Source organism: Lycium barbarum, chromosome 6 (genome assembly GCF_019175385.1).
Source record: "Lycium barbarum isolate Lr01 chromosome 6, ASM1917538v2, whole genome shotgun sequence".
NCBI lineage: Eukaryota > Viridiplantae > Streptophyta > Magnoliopsida > Solanales > Solanaceae > Lycium > Lycium barbarum.
In genome coordinates, this window is record NC_083342.1 from 136,626,185 (window position 1) to 136,647,534 (window position 21,350).

At 36.2% G+C, this 21,350-nt stretch overlaps 4 protein-coding genes across 4 annotated transcripts; 2 read left to right on the forward strand and 2 right to left on the reverse strand.

Moving 5' to 3' along the window:
- Window positions 1-1,557: 1,557 nt before the first annotated feature.
- On the forward strand, window positions 1,558-6,245 carry LOC132599369 (uncharacterized). The gene is made up of 4 exons (XM_060312706.1): window positions 1,558-1,939; window positions 2,051-2,317; window positions 3,196-3,315; window positions 5,819-6,245. Exons 1-4 carry the CDS (start codon window positions 1,649-1,651, stop codon window positions 5,831-5,833), a joined length of 693 nt encoding a protein of 230 aa, XP_060168689.1. The 5' UTR covers window positions 1,558-1,648; the 3' UTR covers window positions 5,834-6,245.
- A 1,425-nt stretch (window positions 6,246-7,670) lies between these two features.
- LOC132599368 (probable serine/threonine-protein kinase PBL23) lies at window positions 7,671-11,940 on the forward strand. The gene is made up of 6 exons (XM_060312705.1): window positions 7,671-8,497; window positions 8,585-8,694; window positions 9,045-9,822; window positions 10,498-10,734; window positions 10,819-10,968; window positions 11,496-11,940. Exons 1-6 carry the CDS (start codon window positions 8,246-8,248, stop codon window positions 11,646-11,648), a joined length of 1,680 nt encoding a protein of 559 aa, XP_060168688.1. The 5' UTR covers window positions 7,671-8,245; the 3' UTR covers window positions 11,649-11,940.
- Window positions 11,941-12,152: 212 nt separating this feature from the next.
- LOC132599370 (GDSL esterase/lipase At5g55050-like) lies at window positions 12,153-15,381 on the reverse strand. The gene is made up of 5 exons (XM_060312707.1): window positions 15,088-15,381; window positions 13,517-13,659; window positions 13,153-13,374; window positions 12,809-13,055; window positions 12,153-12,575 (listed from the first exon to the last, which is right to left on the reverse strand). Exons 1-5 carry the CDS (start codon window positions 15,344-15,346, stop codon window positions 12,352-12,354), a joined length of 1,095 nt encoding a protein of 364 aa, XP_060168690.1. The 5' UTR covers window positions 15,347-15,381; the 3' UTR covers window positions 12,153-12,351.
- Window positions 15,382-15,934: 553 nt separating this feature from the next.
- LOC132599371 (L-ascorbate oxidase homolog) lies at window positions 15,935-21,350 on the reverse strand. The gene is made up of 8 exons (XM_060312708.1): window positions 20,996-21,350; window positions 20,655-20,764; window positions 19,105-19,375; window positions 18,465-18,567; window positions 17,857-18,202; window positions 17,000-17,365; window positions 16,575-16,653; window positions 15,935-16,456 (listed from the first exon to the last, which is right to left on the reverse strand). The coding sequence occupies exons 1-8, from the start codon at window positions 21,155-21,157 to the stop codon at window positions 16,244-16,246; spliced, it is 1,650 nt and encodes a 549-aa protein (XP_060168691.1). The 5' UTR covers window positions 21,158-21,350; the 3' UTR covers window positions 15,935-16,243.

A 21,350-nucleotide genomic window follows, 5' to 3' on the forward strand; every position in this document is an offset into this window, starting at 1 on the left:
GCTAAGAATGGCAACACCATGAGCACTTGTCAACAAATAATAGGGTTCGAATCTCGAAATGAGAAAAAAAAAAGTCGGTAAAGAACGCTTTCTTCTTTAATGAATCTTATCCGATGCGAATTTTGAATTAATCAAGACACTAAAATGAATATCGAATATAGACCGGAAACAAAAAACAAACAATATTGGACATCCTTTTTCCCCTTCTCCTTTTAAGGTTGGAACTCGGGACAATCACTGAGAATTATGTCGTCTCATCTATTATATGTGAATTTTCCATGTTCATAGTACTTGTGATTGACACATTAGAGATTATTGTGTAGTAGTTACGTTTGTGTCCATGAGACCAGTTTAGTTGGATTCTATATTGTTAGAACTTTCTGTCCCAACTTTTCTTACTCATGTAATTAGTTCGACTTATTATGTCTTTCACCAACTCGTTGTTTCCCAATCAAATTACGACCATCTCAACCACACCATGTCGTCCTATATTCGAACGTCGAGTCATTCCAAAACCATCTCAAGCACCAATAGTCACGCAGGCAATACTATGTGAAAGTAAAGGAAAAACAAATCGATGCAAGTGCTTAAAAAGCCATTTGGAATGCTATTTAAGGCATAATAAAAAATTACAAAACATTTGAAATTTAGCCACCTCATAGTCTGACTTGAGACATGTGGGATTGAAGTTGAAAATTTCGAACTTAAAATTTCAAATCTATGCTCTGCAGAGTCTAACTTCAGATTCTGAATGTCTGAAATTGACATTAGCCCAGATATAAATTTGGAATACCTTAAAGCTCAATCTAGTAAAGGAACTTAAATATGAGGAATAAAGATATGAAACTACTTTGTGGTTGCAAATGTGGTAGGCATACAAAGATCATCATCATTGTCTTATGTGAAATAGACACAATATCAATTTTATCTGAATTAAATGTTGTCTTAATTGTTCTGTTGCAAGTTCCCTGTATCTCAATTTTTGTTAAACTAAAGACAATTGGTCTAGCCACGAAACCACTTATCTCTTCGTATGCATTACAATACTGAGTTGATGTCTTGACATGAAATACAAAAATGCCATGTAGTGCTTGATTTTTCACTATTAAGCGAAGAAGAAGACGAGGAGGAGAAGGAATACATGAAGTTTGCCAATACTAGCTAAAAATTAAATATTTCAGGAAACTTGAAATAAATTAAATAATACTATTTAATTGCACGTTTAACCCTTCAAATAGGCTGGTCTCTAATTTTTTCCCTTCAAAATCAAATTTATTCCTAGTAGGTCATAAGTTTAGCAAAATTTTTGTCAGGGCACGAACATAATTGGTGGAATATTATGATATGAAAATATAAACGTATATCCGCAAAAAGTTGTTTGTCAAGAAGGCCAAAAATTTAAAACTAGCACAAAATAGCGACAAAAGTGCAAATGACCGGAATACGTGTAGTCATATGATGCAAACGGTACAAACAAATCCAATGAAGTATGGGCTCAGCCCACCTTATATGGTGGCCCAATTGCATCTGCAAGTCGGTGACGGAGAAATAAATTTTGGTACAAGCATCTGCACGAAGAACTCTTTCGACGAGCCAATTACAATTCCAAATTCTCCAGAAATCACTGAGATTGATCGGTGAAAGAAAGATGCCGAAGAAAATGGGAGTGAATAGTAAAGCCGAAACGGCTAGGGCTCGCAAAGGCGCCATGGAATCCGAGCGCAAAGATCGTGAATCTCGAGAAAAAGAAGATCAGTATTGGCGTGAAGCCGAAGGAGCCAAGTCACGCGCCGCCAAGAAACGTGAAGAAGAAGCCGAGAAGAAAGCAGAAGCCGCAGCCAAGAAAGCCGAGGCCCGTCGCCTTGCTGAGCTGGAGGAGAAAGAGCTTGAGAAGTCGTTGAAGAAGCCGGACAAGAAAGCCAATCGTGTCGCTATTCCGGTATTCTTTCGTCAAAATACAATAAATTTTAAGTTGGACTTGTGTTTGGCTATAGTTTTTGCAAATTCATTTTATTATTTTGATATTAAAATTGCATTTTTGCTCCAACAGGTACCAAAGGTGACTGAGGCAGAACTAAGGCAGAGAAAGGAGGCGGAACAGGCAGCGTTAGCGAAGAAGGCGGAGGAGGATAAGCGGAGGCAGAGCCGTATGGCAGGGGAAGAGGAGTATGAGAAAATGGTGCTTGTAACCAATAGGAACCGCGATGATTCAATTGTAGAGGCTAGTACTGTGGATGATGCCATTGCTCACTTGGCTATTTCTGATAGTTTGCCACCGGATAGGCATCCTGAGAAGAGACTCAGGGCCGCCTTTAAGGTATTCCTCACTATCTTTGTTTGCTGTTTTAGATATAACTCTAATACCTTGTTTGGATGGCTGTTACATATTGTATCGTACTGTATTGTCGTATCTTATTGTGTTGTGTTGTATTGTTTTGATGAATACCATATCTTGATAGTTTGTATCATTTTCCGTTGTTTCGTAAGGTAAGACATCAATAATTTGAAGGACAACCCTACAAGAAAAGTAGGGTAGGAATAGAGCTTTTATAAAAATATTTGGTAGATGATAAAATATGATTATTACTAGATAATAAGCAAAGACAAAATGAGGGAAAAATAAGGTAACGACGCAATCACACTAAATCGGTCGTTATGTAAAATGAGTCTTTTCGTCGTTACATAACGGTGGATTTAACAATACGATACAATAAAATTTAAGTAACAATCAAAACAAACATTGTATTTAAACTAACAACGCAATACAATATAATGGGGAACAACCATCTAAACAAGCTGGCTTGCGCAAAACGCTGATTGCAATTCATAATACCCAGAGGAAAGAATAAAATATATTTTTGTTGGAATTGAAGGGCCGAATAGAGCAGAATGATATAGAAGATACATATAACCAAGGTTAACTTGTTTGGTTGATTGATCGATTTTCGTTGGAGCAATCTGCGAGAAGAGAACTTGAACGCAATTTGCGAGAAGAGAACTTGAACCTCTTTATTTGAATGTTCTGTTTACATGTCTAACTTGATCCTATGCTGGGTCTTTTAAGTGATAGTCAATTATTTGATTCATATATCAATAGTTGTATGCAATGTTTTCAGTGTTTTGCTTTCTGACTTTACACTAGCATATTAAGATTCAGTTGATCTTTATTTTGGGTGTTAATTCTGGTACTTGTAGGCGTTTGAGGAGGCTGAGCTTCGTAATCTGAAGGAGGAGAAACCGGGTCTGACACACACTCAGTACAAAGACTTGATTTGGAAGATGTGGAAGAAATCTCCGGATAATCCTCTTAACCAGGTACTTCAGCTTCACGAAGTTTGTATGAAATGGATAAGAGAGGGTCTTAAATTAGGACTGTCTTTGAAAATGATCTTCACCTTGGTTTCATTTTCTAAATGGTTCTTATGCTTAGTTTCCTGACATTTGTCCCAAGCACACAAGTTGCATAGGTAAGAATTGAATAATCCCTGTGACTCCTTGGATGATTACCATAACAAGGTTAGCATAGTCAATTACATGACCTGAGCTATTGACTACAGACTGATGGAAATGGAGCCGTTATCTTGAAGTTTCTGCACATTTCAAGCTTGTGAATGTTGATCTTGGACTTGATCTGTGAAATAACTAAAACTAAATGTTTCAAAATGAGTTTTTTAGATGGAAATGATTGTTTGGTGGCGAGTGACACAGTTTCTCTTGTAGAAGGCAAAGTGTATAGCGAAAGATTGATATATAATGACAGTTCGCCTTCTTGTGCCGACATCTCCATACTTAATAGATTTGGAAATAGATAGTATCATATAATGTTCACCAATTTCACATTTAACAATTCTAGGCTTATGCAACTGATTATTAAAATGATCTGACTTCATTTTCTAAATCCTATGCTGGTGTTTTGTCAATTTCTATGGTTTTGGTTAATGTGATGGTTGGATCTGTTATTCCAGCTGCTGGGTGTTCTCATTCTATCCCTAGCTCCAAAGCTACTTGAAAGTTTTATTGCTCTTCCATCTGGATACATGGAGTTTATTGATAGTCAGATAGTGAAACGTTGAATCACATTTGAGAAAACATGATTACACTGGACAAGGGTTCTCTTTGCATTTTGGATTGGTCTCCTTGGCTTTAGGATCTTTGAGATAAAAAATCATTTTGAGGGCGTGCAACTGGCTTCTGGTTGGACGCTTACATATCATTAAGATGTGGTTTGGATTTCGTTTGCCTGGATTTAGTCTTGGACAAGAATCATTATTTTAATGTGTGTGCAATTTTATATTAAACTAAAATATAACCAATGTAACAACTAAGAATTGAAAACAATTTATGAACAAATTAATATGTAATAGAAAAACGAGATAGATTGAGGTTATGTGATATAGCACACATACTAGAGTACGTTTGTAATTAGCATCTCATTTGTTTATCAACTTCTTTTACTTCGTTTTTGTTGTTAATTTTTTTTGATTTAGTGTAGTTTCTACTTTTAGATGTAGTTTAAGTAAAGCTAAGATCATTCCCCAAAAAAGAATTTGGAGCCTAAAGAGAAGAGAGTTTAGTATACAAGAAGCTTGTGGAGCTTTACCAATCGGGCCACATGCATCTAATCTACCTAAAAAATAACCCTTTTCTAGTTCGTTCTTCGAATGATGCTAGTGGAGACTAATTCCTTCCGGCTAATGAATATTTTGCTCCATCCTTTCCAGTGAATCTTTCTTATCCCTAAGAATGGGGCAAATCAAGTTTACCTTTACGAGGGAGAGGAATAAAAGCCAACAATCATAGGTCGGAAAAGCGATAACTAAAAGATCTTTACGTGATGAGAATTCACTTTAAAACTTATTGTTAGTGCAGAGTATTGCTTAGATTTCATGTCTTATAGTGACGTATTTACGTATCACTTTCATTTTATGACGTTTAAATACTAAACTAAAGAAAAATAATTTAAAGTTAAAAATTCCTACATATATATTTGGTTTTGCTCTCCTGTATATTTTACCTTTTACTATATTTCAATTTGTGTCTTACTTTCCTTTTCAGTTTGAATTATACTTTCTATTTTTAGTAACTCCTAAATTTCAGTCTATCTCATGACATATTTAAGACTACAAGATTTAAAAGGCATTTTTGGTACATCGTATACATCTTTAATTTAAGACCACAAGATTGAAAAGTCTTCGCACTTCCTTAAAACTCTATGCCCCATTCAAACTAAGACAAAGGAGGAAGTATTAATCAGTGACAGATGATTTTATCGACTACTATTAACAGTATGCTAGTGCTAAAAAATCGACAATTGCTTTGACATCATTAATTGGAGCCATGTTTCACCAAAAAGAAAGTAAGGATTTACATCTTTAATTTTTACTGTAATTATCGATTTATTTTTTCCTCAAAAAGCCTTGCATTTTCTTCCCTAGTCTAGTTTTACCTTTATGAAAACAATTCTAGTGATATTCTGTTTTAAGGTTCCTAGAAATAGTATGGGACAAAATAAGCTAAAAGCCCTCAATTATTTGGATTACTTCTCCCGGAACGTTGATTATTAAATAGGATGTAGGTTGATATATAATAAATGGACTTCTTAAAGCTTTAGATTTCCATGTAAGAAACATTTGAAGAGCTTTGCTGAATGATGAAGGATCAAGTGTCAGCGGTCACAATTCGATTTCTATCAGCGCTGGATAATTTACGGGGTTGGGGTTCTTAAGTTTCTCCTCCTATTGAGTTACTGTAAAGTTTTAACTTTTTGCAGGGCTTATAGCGGATTGTTGCCTGATCTTATGATCTTAATTTTGTGCAGATTGCAGATAAATAATAGGTGCATTGCCCTTTGTGCTGATGTGGCTGGCAATAGTCCTATGGACACCGTTGCAGCTTTGGGGATACATTGATGGTATATAGTGTGACCTGGTTGGTGTTGTCAGTCTTCTGCCAAACATTTGGGGTGTGCTTAATACTGTGTTTCTTCTGGTTGAAGTGTAATGCTTCCTAATTAGATACTATACCCCTCTGTATTTTATTAAATTAATCTCTGCACCATGGCACTCATGATGTTCGTCCTTTGCTTAACAGTAAATAACATACTTAAATAAGTCCTCGGTATTTGACCGTGAAAGATCCAATCAATAACTTTCTGACCTTCTCAGTAGCTGAAAGGGTGAAAGGAAGGAATGTAATCGAATTGATGAAGGGAAAATGTGTGGAGCCATCAGATAATTTCTTGTTTAGTAGCCGGAATCCTTCAACTCTCGATCATATCTCCTATATCTTTATCTCTGTGTTCTCAGTAGACACGACTCTAGTCAATTGGCTGTTATTCAATTGGTGGGCGTGGACACTTCACGAAATTTGTTGAATGCCTATTTGGGGAGACAAAAAGTTGTGGTGAGTACAGATCATGTTATACAGCTAATCAAGGTTAGGTTAGAGGTTAAGGTGTCTACATCTGTAACAAAGTCTAAGGTTAGGTTAGAGGTTAAGGTGTCTACATCTGTAACAAAGTCAGGGGTGTAAATGTTGATATGCCAGGTGTAAAAAACTATTGTTTTGTGCAGAAGTACTTCGTTTGTGGAATTAATGCTTGAGAACAAAGATCAAAGATGTACATAAGCTTGTTAGGTTGAGCACAAATAATCGAATAGCGTGTTAGGGAAAAAAAAAAAACTCATTGTACGAAGAGCTGCTATGTTCTGTTGGGTATCACATGAGTAGGTATTTAAGTACAATAAAGGGACATTGAAGTTGAGCCGTTGTCAGTTGTCAGTCAGAATGGAGCTTTTGCACGCAATGAAGTTGGTTATTCACCGGACCAGGTGCATTTATATGCTTTTGATAAATAACCAACTTCTGGTGCCCATTAAACTCGCTTTTATTGCGTCGTGTCCGAAATGGCAAGTGCCCTGCAGAATATCTTTCACGTGTTTGAGCAATTATAAGAAGCTTTTGTCTCTTTACCTCTTTTAATGACGAAAGGACTACATCACTTAATCCTTAGTAGTGTTGCATTCCGAGAGCGACAATATCAAACTACTTAGAATCTTTCTTTCTGAGTTTCCTCCGAGAGCGAACTATTTATAGTTTAAATCAGTGAGAACGATATGGATATTTAACTTTTGTTTAATAGTGGCAGTGTCTCGGCCAGCTTAGGCGCATCTTGATCATTTCACCATGTGCTAATTGCCTTTCACCAATACAAGCATTGAGTAACTGTGCCTATCAAAATTAAGGCAAATGGGAGAAAATCATCTTGCATTTTTTTTTGTCTATATTGGAATTTGACTTCGGTTTCTATAGTTTTCACTCAATTCATTGACTGTTGGGTCACATCAATGGATGCAAACAGATATTAATATTGTTAGAAAAATAGGTAAAAATAATCGAAGAAAAATGACTTTGAGGCGTCAATGTGAATGAATCGACTTTCCTTAAAGAGATATTCCCCGTATACAAATTGTGGACAATACAAACAATTTTCTTCGGGATACAACAAAGCCATTGTTTATAGTTACAGATTTTTCTGTGTGCAACTTCAAGTGTGGTCTTATATTTATAGAATTTGAGAGAGAACTTTTCATAATACTCGTGCCTTTCACGAACATATGTGTCTGTTCATTAACCTCTATATATTACAAACTATCTAACAATTATTTATTTGGTAACGTAGAACTATAGTAGGTATGCTGCTATGGCACCAACCGAATGCATTGAAAATGTCATTTGTTATAAAAATGGAAGTTCATTTTAAACTAATTGAAGTGTCACACTACGAGCGAGTTAGATTTTGTCTAATTCTGGTTTAATGGTAGTATGGTACCGATCAACCTTATAGTAATTGCTGATACCAAACAACGAGCTACTGAAATTTATGGTGAAGGTCCACAGATCGCATCACCCGCCAGAATTTATGTTGTTTACGTCATGGCTCTTTGATTTTGGTAGGTAATTTAAAACATAAAACCACCTCCATATGAACCCTGACAACGATTCAAAATTCAAACTTGATGAGTTCAATTCTTATATTTTCAATGTGTTTGGATTCTTAGTAATTTTTCATATATATACCTATGCTCCATGCAATTAGCAATGGCATGGTGACGTTCAGTGGTGAAGTCAGAAATTTCTATAAGGGTGTTCAAGGATACTTTCAAGATTTATATATGCAGGAATAGTAACATTTGACTTATATATACACAGTATAATTTTCTGTTGAAGGGTGTTCGACTGAACAATGTTTGGTAGTTCAAGTGCCAAAGGAGGAATTTCCTCACTCCTGAGATGCAGGGGAATAGCTAAGGCCAAGAAGCGAACAATTGTCTTTGGTCTCAAATCTGATAACAGCAGTAGAGAAATGCTGCTTCGTTTGCTCAATTTAGTTGTAATGCCCCGAGACTATGTACTGGCTGTTCATGTACAAGAACCAAATGATACGCTTGATCCGAATACGTTTCACATCCATGAGGATCTCTGCAAATCCAAGCAGGTCATTTTACACTTTCTATATTTCTCATGCCCACCAACTATTTTGCTATATTTCTAATTCTGTAGTGTACAAATATTTTTCTTTCAGGTAGATTTTCAAATCAAGGTTTGCGTAGGAGAGTCGTATGTAACTGAGTTGAGTAATCAAGTACGTATAAACTTTGCCACAATGCTTGCGGTCGGATGCAGCAGCTTCTGGTACACATAGTTCCTTTTACTAGTATCTTTACTCCCCTCTACCTTATTCTTTGATTTTATAATTACCTGTTGTTTCCTTTGCTTCAGTTGGCATACTATTTGCTGTTGATACTGTTCATTTCTTCGCTACTGTATTCCCCTTTTCAAACTTGCTTTCTTATGCTTTACTTGAGTGGAGGGTCTTTCAGAGATGACCTCTCTACCTTCACAACGTAGGGGTAAGGTCTGCGTACACACCATCCTCTCCAGACCCCACTAGTGGAATTACACTATTACACTGAGTATGTTGTTGTTGTTGTTGGACCGCTTCTTCTCCTTCTATTTGTTTCATTTTTGCTTTTGATGTTCAGGCCGAATGATCAGATTTCTGGCAACATGCTGAAAGAATTGCCTCCTACTTGCTTCCTTCTAGTAATGGATAATGGAGGAAAAGTCCTACTCCAGAGGCCGGGGACTTCCCAAGAAGGCACTCCAATTAAAGTTTTTCAATCAACTGAGTGCTCTACCCAATCAGGAAATAAGTGTCAGATTCAAAAATCTTTGTCAATGCCTTGTTCCTCAACAACAACATCATCACAGCCGAGCAGAAATGCAACTTTTCCTAGGATCAAGAAGAATTTGAAGCTCGATAATGCTGCAGCTAAGAATCTGTTTCAGAGATTAGCTTGCTTAGAAGTAATGGATTGTGCCAGACGCTTCACATTGGACGAACTTAAATGTGCAACAGACAACTTCAGTCCCAATCTTTTGACTGGAGAGGGTGGACATAGTCGAGTCTATCGAGCCAATTTCGAGAATGGGCAGCTTGCAGCAGTGAAGGTCCTTAAGGAGACACAATATTCTGAAGATGATCTTTTCCGGGAAGTTGAAATATTGAGTAATCTGAAGCACGAGAACATAATGCAGCTAGTCGGATACTGTTACAGTAAGGATATGCGAGCAATCGTGTATAATCTACTGAAGGACAGTTTGAAGCAAAGGCTAAAGCAGCTTAATTGGAACACGAGGATGCAAGTTGCTATAGGAGTGGCAAGAGGATTGGAATACCTCCATTCGCAAGCCCCTCCTATCATTCACAGAGATGTGAAATCATCAAACATTCTCTTATCTGATGATTTCCACCCACAAGTAAGTCTCTTATTAGCTCGCTTTCTTACATTAGAATTGGATGGCGTCTCATATTCATAAGCCTGTAGGTGTTTCACTGATTGCCATTGTGAAACTAAGCTATAGGAAGATGCTTGCTGACTAGTCTAAGAGATGTAAAGGTTATCTAATTCCTTGTTTTTTGGTTTTCCCCTCTATACCTATGATAAGCCTCTTAAGCATATTTAAAGTTTTTACCCTTAAAGATTAAAAGAAAATGACAGAACCATGGTGTTTGTATACAGTACCTGGTGAATTCTGAACCTATTACTCCTCCGTCCCAATTTATGTGAAGGTGTTTGATTGGGCTTGGAGTTTAAGAAAAAACCGAAAACTTCTGAAACTTGTGGTCTAATATAATCCATATAAATTTCTGTGGCTATAAATCATTTCATGAAGGGTAAAATGGGAAGTTTGAAGTTAAATTGTTACTAAATATGGGAAGATGTAATTTTTTTTTGGATCAACTAAAAAGGAAAGAGGGTCATATAAAATGGGAAGGGGGGTTGGGGGGTGGGGGAGTGTTTTTAGGTGACTTCAAAAACTTTTTATGCGCGTCCAATGCCTAGATGCTCAATTCTGATATACTGTATCCTCTAGATAAAATTTCTACATCTGCTTTTGTTACACTTGATGATTTTTGAAACTGAAATCTAGCTATCAGATTTTGGAGCAGCAGTGGTACACCAACAAGCTCAGCAAGATTCAGCTTTTGTGAAACCAATTCACGTTGTTGGGACATTTGGATACCTTGCACCTGAGTACATCATGTATGGCAAAGTTGATGAGAAGATAGACGTATACTCTTTTGGGGTGGTCCTGCTGGAATTGATCACAGGAAAACGGGCCATCGAGAAAGACCTGGAAGCCCATCATGAAAGCTTAGTGCTGTGGGTAATAACATGAAGCATGTATGCTTGCTGCAAAATATAAGCAATGTTTCTTCAATGATTTGACTATAGATAATGTGAATTGCAGGCGAGGTCTCTGCTCAGTTGTGGTCGTAGTGACCGTCTTGTTGATCCCAACTTAAATAAGAACTACAACAATGATGAGATGAAAATGATGATGTTTGCAGCACGGCTATGCCTCTTGCATTCATCTTCAAGGAGGCCAACAATGAAAACAGTAAATCCTTTTCTTTGTCCTATTCTTTCTTTGGAACATTTTCCTTTATGTTAACGTCATCTCAACAGCCTGTTAACCAATTATAAGAGAATCTTTTTCATAGTTACTTGTTTTGATGAATTTTCAATCATGATTAACTGCAAATATTTTTGGATTTTTCTTCTAATTTTTTTGATCAATAAAGCAACGTCTTATCGATTATATTTAGCTCTAAGAACTTGCTCCAATATTTACAGCAAAATGCAAAACAAGAACGTTCCCTTCTATCCTGGCAGGGATTCTAAGATCTGAGGAAGTTTCGTCCTCATTTACAAATTTCATTCTACACCAATAAAAAACAAAAGTACATACTTAAATTTGCTTTCATTTGGATAAAATTCAACATACAAAAGTGGCATAAACTAGCAGGGATATGCTGACATAAACTTGTGAGTCATGATGATGGAAACTAATATTATTGCTATTATCGATAAATAATGTGAACGGTGATGAAATAGACGGAAGATTTAGTATTTGCTGGTTTGCAGATCCTGCGTTTGTTTGAGGAGCCAGGGCGCTGGTTAGAGCTGCAGAGAAAGAGAGAGGAGCTTCTTGATGGAATTGGTTCAGAAGATGAAACTAGCTTGTGCAGATATTACGGATCAGATTCTGATGAAGGCATGTTCGTAGAGGATAGCTAATCACATATGCTTGAGTTTTCCGTAATATATTGGAACTATATTACTGGTTTTTTTTTGTTCACCAATGCTACCACTCTCTCTCAACCCAGTCACTAAACAAAAGGACGAAAAGGGAAAACACGAACCATTTCGGTAGGAGATTGTAGTTCTATATCAAAGTGATATTAGAGTATCAAATAGAAATGTCATTAAGTGTCGAACACTATTCCTGAAGTGTAAGCTCCATTTTGTCTTTCGCCTCAGAAATATGTTGAAGATTTTACCTTGAACGACATTGCCAGCATTTTTTTTTGACCTAGAATTTGATTTTCTTCTTTGCTAATTCATTAGATGAATATCATGTGCCCCTTACATTTTTTTTCTTTTCTCTATTGCTGATCCAATTGAAGAGATTGTGTTGATTTGTTTTTCTCCTTTTTGGTTACTCTGGCAGAGTGAGGAGGGTTATATGAGCTCGCCTGAAGGTGATGATTTTTATTTCTTCAATTTTATGAAACATTAAGGAACAAGAGAGACATTGCCTCAGTCCTCTCAACTAATATTGAGATGCATGGAATGTCTACAAATTACTTCACACATAATGAATTTTTTTCCAAACCCCCGAAGGCAGAGGAACCACTGATAGAAGTTATTGAAAGTATAATGGAGAGACTGAGAGGATAAAGTAACAATCTGTGACATTCATTCAATAGGTTCAATGACACTAATTTTCTGCAGCCAGCTGAGCAAAGTTGATTGGAGAAACATAGAGTGTTGGACCACCGTAAAGTGTGTTAGCTGCCAACCGTGCAGCAGCGTGTGTTGGGTGGAACATGTCCCAGAATATGTACTGTTTGCGATCTGAACAGAGATTAGCTGTTGCGTTACAAATTCCTTCAGCGTTTAGTGTTCCATGTCCACAGCAGGCACTGCCCACATTTTTGAAGTCTGAAACACAAGGAAAACATCATTCTCACGTTTAGTTCTATCATGATCACATGGTAGTAAAGAGAAATGAAAATTGAATATTATTAGTTCACATGAAAAACGGGATTTTATGAATATGCTCTAGATAAAACTTTAGCATATATAGTGTTAAATGTAGTATGCTCATAAATTCTTTCTTAGTTGTAGAACTTCTAATCTTTAGAACAGAGTAATTTGTCCAAAGAAGTGCTTACTGAAGGGACGTGGATTATCTATAACGTCCATGGTCATTTTGTATGAGTCCCCAAGAGCATACTTCATCCCTTGTAGCTCTGAGCTTAGCTTGCACATTAGCTTGTCAATAGCTAAATGGAAATATCTGGCAAAATCATTCATAGGCTCGAAACACCTTGTCGCGTTCAGCAGTCTGTTCGCTGGACAACAACCTACTGGTGGTACACTTATGATGCCAAACTTCTGTGCTCCGAGGCTGTACAAAGTCTATTATATACAAACCTGGCGTTAGCTTATAACAAATACCGTGTTTGGGATTCTACTTACGCAAGTTGAAGGAAGTTTTTTTTAATACAGGACCAACCTTTATGTGGTTCTCATATGCTTCCATGAGAAGGTTGATAAACTCTTCTTTAGGCATTGTACTTCTGGTCTTGAAATAAACAAAGATGTCATTGCTTCCGGTAGTAATGCAGAACAAAGATTTGGCAAGCAATGCTTTCGTTGTTTCATGACCAAGTGCAGTAATCAGATTTTCGCGTACAGTGACAAATTGATTGATCTGCTGCGGCAAGTTCAGGACATTCTGTTTGGAGAGAGATAGGTACAAATACATATTTAGACATTGGAGTGATCAAAAGTTTTTCTGTACTCCTTCAGTCTTTTGTGAGTGACGATTATTGTGCATATTATTCAGGAATCTGAATAATAGTATTGAAAAGGCTCACCAGCTTTAAACCAGTGTCATCAAGGAGACCAGAACCTCCTGAGGCGAAGTTTACACCTCGATATATACCCAATTGAAGACCGTATTTCAGGCTATGGAGATATAGAAAAGGGGGCGGGCTACTATTGTACCCGAAAAGCCTTGCTGCAATTAGAAAGTGCGAGACACTACATTAGCATTGTACATGTAATACTGAAATGTTTGCGACCTAACGGTCAATGAAATGAGTGAATATATATTATCTAGTATATTTTTCTTGATAAAAAACTAAATGAGTGAAAACCATGCGAGACCAGTGTTCAAATACCATTAGAGACCAAAAACACTAGGTGATTTTTTTTTTTAGTTTATTGGGCTTTTTCCCTTCCTATGTGGATCTTTTGGACCCTAGCCCACTTTTCCCTAAAGCCCACTATATATATTACCAACTTAGGTCTTATTTTCAGGAACGTTGTTGGGCTAAAACGGCCCAAAGATACTCTTTAACATAGAGCCCGTTTGGATTGGCTTACAGCTTAAAGCTGTTTGCAGCTTATAAGCTGAAAAAAATAAGTTGGGGTAGTCCAACTTATTTTTTTTGGCTTATAAGCTGTTTTCAGCTTATAAGCTGCTTTAGATAAACTAAGTCAAATGGGTCCAATTATTTTTTTGAGCTTATTTTAAGCATAAAGTGACTTTAAGCTGGCCAGCCAAACACTCAAAAAAGCTGAAAACAGCTTATAAGCTAACTTATAAGCCAATCCAAACGGGCTCATAATGTGATATTGCTTTGGGCCAAGCCCGCAGGGTTTTCCCCAAAAGGCCTCACATCATTAAGAATATTCAACACCTTATAGGTAGCTCCGTTTTCTTTTCAGCTACCAATATGGTACTTTGTTCGCACACCCAAACAATCTCCCCTCGAACAAAGTTCCACATGGCTCATTACCATAATTGTCGGGTCAGAGATTCAACATATCTGTGTGCTACCGACATCGTCAGTGTATTTATGGTCACCGAAGCTCAAAGGTTGTGTATGCGTCTTCAAAGCTACGGGTAAAGGTCATAAACCGGCCCATAGAAGGGCAAAGGCACTAAGCCGGGCCCCACGCCACACTCAACCATCTTCATACTCGTCCCGCCAAACCATTGGCTCTGATACCAGTTGTTGGGCTAAAATGACCTAAAGATACTCTTAACATGATGTGATATTGTCCACTTTGGGCCAAGCGGCACGGTTTTCGCCAAAAGGCTTCATGAGCATCCAACACCTTATAAGTAGCTCATTTTTCTTTTCAGCTACCAATGTGGTACTTTGTTCGCACGCCCAAACATTTTTCATATTTTCCTAAACCTTAGTTAAGAGGCAACAGTTACTTGATACCTATGCCTAGCAGGAGGTAGCAGGTACCTAATTAAATAGTCGAGGTGTGTGCAAGCTAGCTCGAACACCACCGTATCAAAAATGAAAATCAAAAAGATAGTGAAATGATTTATATATGGCATGTATGTAGGCTAAGCAGGAATGCCTGCTCAATTTTTTTTTTTTGTTATGTTCCTTAGACCTAATGCTAAAACTTCAATATCACTAACCAAGATGATCAGCACTGTTGAGGCCATTACTGAACCTTCCAGTTGGCCTTGAGTTGACAAAATCAATGCCATTGTGAGGAAAGTTGGCTGTTGCATTGCAGTGAGGGATGTAAGAATTAGTTCCAACATCTGCTGTTGAATCCCCTAGTATGAAAATAGGCGGTGAGGCTGGCTGCTGTGCATCTCCATTGACTAAATTGGGGCCAAATATCCATAGAGCCAGAAGAATAAGAAGAGAGAAAGGACACATCTTTTCCATGACGAGAATGAGTTTGTTTTAGTGTAACGTCCTCTTTAGCTATATTCTCGTATGTTTTAGTTATACATACCGATGCAATATTTTCCAGGGGGAGAGCAGGTAATTTATAGGCTATTCAATTGAGATTAAGAAAATTATGTATTTAATTTCCAAAGCAGAAGAAGACACTTTACCAGCTAAGCACAAGATTGGGCGGACTGTGCAGTAGCTGGTGTATTTATTTTCAATATTGTGTCCGTTACCTGCATTACTTGTGGTGATAATCACACTGTTAATTAATTATTCTTATTCTGATGAAACAGTTAAAATACCATTTTTGCATGCGAATTTATCAACTTAGATTATTAGTCTTATTATTATTATTATTATTTGTCTTGGGGAAACTTCTCTTATTGCTTTATGCAAGAGAATAGAAAAATTCTCGTTACTACGAATCTACGATGAAAGCAAGTGAAAAATGTCTTATATAGTTGTTCTTTATTATTGGACCTTACTTCCATTCTACATTGGAAATGGTTACTATTTTGATATTTGTGACAGTGACCCTGCCCCTGGAATGGGCTAATCTTGGCTTCTTAACAAGGAAAATAGAATGTGTAAACTTTCTGAAACTTGTTATTAGTAATTGGGGAACTTTAAACCACATGTTATACATAATTAGCATAGAATACAATACAACTAAGTACATGCCTAATAATAAATAATAGTATGAATTACAGTGGGAATGAATGGGGTTGGATTAGTAAAATAATTGGAAGTGGTAAATGATTAGCAGCAATAAAAAGATGACAAGGGGTCATCTTTTCTCTTCTTCTTTTTTTCCTCTTTGGAATAGGAGTATTAGTAAGTGTTTCTTCTTGGTCTTCAGTTTACAAGTGCCTTTAGCCTTTAAAAGATCTATGATGCTCTTATGGCTCTACCCTTTGCCCTGCCACAGTGCAAAGCATTCTTTGGAATAGGATATTCATCGCGGAATGATTGAACTGGTGTATAAACTCGCAAATATAATTGTTGGCCAAGGTACTGTCTTGCCCAGAATTGTGTCCTCAGGTTCCACATTCCTACATTATCCAGGGGCACATATATTGCAGTCCATGATCTAGGATAAACCTGTCAAAGCCAATTCCAAAATTCACATGGCATCACATTTTGGACTTCTTATACAAAAGTTAGCAAAATGGAAAACTGTAATATTAAATAGTTTATGAGTTCATTATTTGATTCTAACCTGTGTGGTGCAGCGTGAAACTGCATCAATAAGGTTGTACTGTTTTTTACTTGCAGGACTCCATCTACCTTCATCCATTCTGTGAAAATTACAGTAGTTGACTCTTTAGTAACTGTTGGAGGAATAATTCAAAGTTGGAGCAGGAAACCAAATTTGTTTAGGATTTAGAATTTGTTTAATTCATGTCTAAATATCATTTTTAGTCAGAATAATACTATAGGAATAGGTTTTCTAGTTCCTAGCTAAACTAGGTTTTGCACTATTATAAACAGGGGTGCTTTTACCTGTTTTCATATAGTATAAAGAAGTAGAGGAGAATTGCTGAGATCATTCAGAGTTTCATATATCATAAATAAATTATTTTCCTTCAGTAATTAAATGCATGTGATTTTTGTGGATAGAATGAGATGTTGAGGTGTAATTACCCGACGACGAAGAAAGAGTAACCATCAAGATGCCAACTTTGCATAATGTTCTCTCTGTTCTCAAAAACAATTTCCACAAATGCTCTGTAGTCTGCTCCCATAACTGCTGTGTCAAGGTGTATTTTTCGACCTGCAGGCCGATCCGGGATGCTTCCGACTTTGAATACTCCGTTGATATTGTAGTAGTCTGCTAGCTTAAGTGGCGTATCAGCAGGGATGAAGGATACCCCATTGACTGCATATCTCTGTTTTCTATCAACTAAGCCAGCATGATTGGCTAGTCTTATTGTTCTAGTGACATTGATCTGACCATAATGGTAGGAGCCTTGAGGGTTTGGTCTTGGCCCACTGGCTGTAAGATTAGTCCTGGAAATCATAGAAAGATTCTGTTTCATATTGTACTTATAATTCAAGAATTTAGCAATGTGCTGAAGTGAGCGACAAATGAAAAAAATCAGGTCAACACATAAGGGGCATTTGAGACGACGTAATTAAGTAGGCGTTTGGCCTAAGATTCCAACTATTTTTTACTTTATTTTTTGGAATTTATGAAGTTGGAGTTAGTGATGGAGTAGTGTTTGGTTGTACTTTTTGCAAAGGAGAGAAGAGAGCATTTTATTTGGAATATATGAAGATGGGAACAGGTTTGAAGCACTTTTCCAAATTTGGAATCCAACTTCAGGTTGGATTTGGAAATTTTATAACCAAATATTGATTTTGAAATAAAGTGAAAATTATTATAATTCTCATGGCCAAAGAGGGCCTAAGTAAGTGAACGTGTGTTCTCTGTAACAATTTAAAAGCTTTTAGACGAGATGGTGAGACACTTCAACAAAATTTCAAGAAAAGTGTCATACCTGATAGAACGAGCCTGATTTAGGGACCAAGAAATGTTTTCCGCCGGCCCTAGAGGGAGCGGTCGAGAAGCCGGTTTTTTTGAGTTGCTGTAGTGAAGAATGGCTGTAGAATTGAGAATTTGAGTGGTGAAGCGACTAGAAACAGCTATGTAGTAGTCTTGAGCAGGCTGATCTGCAGTGACCAACACTGAGTAGGACTGGCCAACATGTACATCAAGAGAAGACAATGTAGTTTGAATTGTGTGAGTTCCCTCAACTTCAACTAACTTCATTTTGTGTCCCTGAATTCTGAAGTTCAGTGAATTTTGAAGTCCCACATTGGATATTCTTAACCTGTATGTTTTCCCTGGAAAATTATCACCCATTTCAGCTCATTACTCTCGTAGATAAAACTTAAGATTTTGGGTTTATGGTTCTGAATTCTAGAAAAAACAACTTATTGGATTCCGGATATATTATTATACATACTATGTGGCTGTTTTTAATACATATACAGGGTTTGGACAAAAGCTATTGAGTTCTGCCGAAGCTCCCGCCCTATTACTCTACATGTGAAAGTTAAAAAATGGTTCTTGAAGAAGGAGCGGTCCATTTTGTTTCTTGCATACCTGGTTCAACAGTGAATTTTGCACCATCACGACCAAGGCCATTGATCTGAATGCCATCGGGGAATTTGAGCCTCTTTCCACGATCTAAAATCGTTTTTAATACCTGGAAATGTATCCAAAATCAGCAATTCGAATATCGTCAAGGCAAATTAAATTTAGTCCCTTTCCTTATTAAGGAAATATGCTAAGATTAAGGGTGCTTTTAGTTGGATAGTCATTTTTCAATAAAATATTTTCAACGATAAAGTCATTTTTTGGTGTTTGAATATCAAAAAATGGTTTTTCAGGAAAATACTAAAATACTTTTTATGAAAGAAGGGGAAATGACTTCCCAACTCAGGGCGGAAGTTATCTTCCTTGCCTTTTTTCTTCCTAGAAGTTATTTTACTTGCAACTTTATTAATTTCTAACCTCATATTACTCACTTGACACACACCTAAATATTATTATCAATCTCCATTACTAAAAAATTTCATCAAGACACTCTTCGATTTGGAAATATTATTATTAATCTTTAATATAATTCTTTTTTGAAAAATATTTCCACTCACCAGGCGAACATTAAATATTTTTCATGAATAATAACTTGTCATACCAAATGCACTCGGAAGGTGAAATGAAATTGTGTTGGATTAATTACCTTGTGATCAGTTTTGTACCAATCTCCAATAAGAACGGTGAAATCTCCAGCAGGTTCAGGAAAAGGAACTGGAATTCTTGGCCTACTGAGAATCCTAATTCCTCCAAATGCACCAGCAGCTTTATGGAATTGCAGTGACGGAAAATAGAAGAAACTTCCTATTTGATCTTTAACCTGCATTGTGTATGTGAAGTTTTTTCCTGGGGGGATGGGACATGTTGTTCCATACACACCGTCTTCAAATGAATTTTTCCTTTGTTGGAGTCCATTCCTGCATTTTAAATTAATTACACAATGTTAACATTGTGTTAACATATTACAGTGTTATTCTTACTGCCAAAGGCAATTAGTTAATTCATGAATCTTAATTTGGTTCATTTTGACATATTTTCCTACAACATATTTTAGAATTTTGTTATAGTCTGTTTCATCAAGCTTATGGAAAGTTAAAAGTATTTATTTTAGAAAGCTGATGTGTTTGACCGAGTTTGTTTTTGGAAGAAATACGTGGCTTTGTTCAAGTAGTAATAGAAATTGTTTTCAAGAAGCTGAAAAAAGTAGTTTCTCCTCATATTGTTGCTCTAATACAAAAGAGGTTTTTAAAGATTAGCCAAACACAAACTACTACTATCCAAAATAAAGTATTTTTTCGAAGAACACTCCTGACAAAAAAAAAAAAAAATACACTTTACAAAATAAACAGCAAAATGAAATTTTGGCCAAATTGGTTATTACGTACATTGGTGCCTAACAAACTAATTAAGTCGACTAAAATTTAATTTAGTTCTAGAGTAGAAACTAGATGCCGCTAGTTAATGCTTATTGCCGGCTTTTGATGACCTTCATTATCTTAAAAAAGTCAAATACAAATATGGTCAAGCTAATACTTAATAATATCTCTTGCTTAAAAAAGGAAAAAATTGATGGTATGTCTTTGTTTTATTTCTGAAATTAATATACTACTGTTCTATCTTTTCAACGTAACTCATAAAGAATGTTTTTCATTTGTTTTGCTGATACCATTAGATCAAAGACCCAAATGATATATCTTGAAAACTTAAAATTTTCTTATGAATCCAATCAAAAAGGAAGAAATGTATAGTAGAATACTCGTGATGGTACGTACATATGAACAGATCAGAAAGTGGTTCTCTTTTATTTCTTCATTTATATATGCTATTGGCGTTTCGTCCTGGACTATACTTCTAACAACTAACTTAAATTGAATGATTGATTTGTATGCTTCATTTATTAGCTACTCATGGTGGAATTAAGTCGTGATCACTAGGCATTTTAACCATTATATGTAATAAAGATAAGAGTTCCAAAAAAATGGAACTACAGACTTTACAAGGTGATATACACTTTGTTAGAATGTGCTAAAGAAACGTTATGTCAGTTTAGTAAATGCATGCAAAAGAGAACAAAAGGGGGTGTTAAATTTATAGACCTAATCTATATATAACAAATATTTATACTATCAATATATTTTAACAGGCCATAACAAACAAGGCTAGTGCATATAAAATAAAAAGAAGTGAAGGACATACCAGGTGAGAAGAAATGGTTCAGGCAAGTCATTATGGACGTTGATGATAAGGTTGTCATTGGTAACACTGTAAATATCAGGACCTGGGAATTGCCCATTTATCAGAATCCCCTGTTGATCACCATCCATCATGTAGTCAATAACAAGCAACAAAGACAAAACCAAACGTAATAATTTCCTCTAGTGACATGTTATTATAGTCGCATAATGACATGTTTAAAATCATAATTTCTAAGTGAACTTTAGTTCGGTATGTGCCAAAAGCCACTTCTTTCTTAAATTTGTACTCAATCAAATATCATTATATAAAATGAAATAGAGAAATACTGAACTAAAAAATACCTGTTGGCGGATGCCAAGAGGATATATATCGCCATAGCTGATTCTCCAGTCGAAGTATCTATAAGGATCCTCAGCAACTACTTCATAAACTGTCATGTACAACGCAAGCATTAGCACAATGCGACACCACTTTCTTCCATTTTCCGGTAGTAGCAACCTCATTCTCGTCAATATTTTTAAAACCAACTAATATATAGTATATCGAAATTATACGTACGAAGTGATAAACACCAATACTAATATATAGGGACTTAATATGAATACTTTGCAAAATGCATATAGGAAATTGAGAAATGAAGATTTATATATATAGATGGAAGTGGGAATTAGGAAGAAGAATAGAAGCATCGTAAAG

Bases quoted from the DNA above. Each gene is read 5' to 3' on its own strand.
- LOC132599371 (XM_060312708.1), bottom strand. From the start codon at position 21,157: ATGAGGTTGCTACTACCGGAAAATGGAAGAAAGTGGTGTCGCATTGTG. The intron at 18,203-18,464 runs GTATGCAAGAAA...ATAATTTTCCAG, and splicing joins AAAATTCACTGTTGAACCAG to GGAAAACATACAGGTTAAGA. The intron at 16,654-16,999 runs GTAATTACACCT...TAATTTTCACAG, and splicing joins TACTCTTTCTTCGTCGTCGG to AATGGATGAAGGTAGATGGA.
- LOC132599369 (XM_060312706.1), top strand. From the start codon at position 1,649: ATGCCGAAGAAAATGGGAGTGAATAGTAAAGCCGAAACGGCTAGGGCT. The intron at 1,940-2,050 runs GTATTCTTTCGT...TTGCTCCAACAG, and splicing joins CCAATCGTGTCGCTATTCCG to GTACCAAAGGTGACTGAGGC. The intron at 2,318-3,195 runs GTATTCCTCACT...TGGTACTTGTAG, and splicing joins GACTCAGGGCCGCCTTTAAG to GCGTTTGAGGAGGCTGAGCT.
- LOC132599370 (XM_060312707.1), bottom strand. From the start codon at position 15,346: ATGGAAAAGATGTGTCCTTTCTCTCTTCTTATTCTTCTGGCTCTATGG. The intron at 13,056-13,152 runs GTTGGTCCTGTA...TGTATATAATAG, and splicing joins CATATGAGAACCACATAAAG to ACTTTGTACAGCCTCGGAGC. The intron at 12,576-12,808 runs GTAAGCACTTCT...CTTGTGTTTCAG, and splicing joins AGATAATCCACGTCCCTTCA to ACTTCAAAAATGTGGGCAGT.
- LOC132599368 (XM_060312705.1), top strand. From the start codon at position 8,246: ATGTTTGGTAGTTCAAGTGCCAAAGGAGGAATTTCCTCACTCCTGAGA. The intron at 8,695-9,044 runs GTACACATAGTT...TTTGATGTTCAG, and splicing joins GTCGGATGCAGCAGCTTCTG to GCCGAATGATCAGATTTCTG. The intron at 10,969-11,495 runs GTAAATCCTTTT...GCTGGTTTGCAG, and splicing joins GGAGGCCAACAATGAAAACA to ATCCTGCGTTTGTTTGAGGA.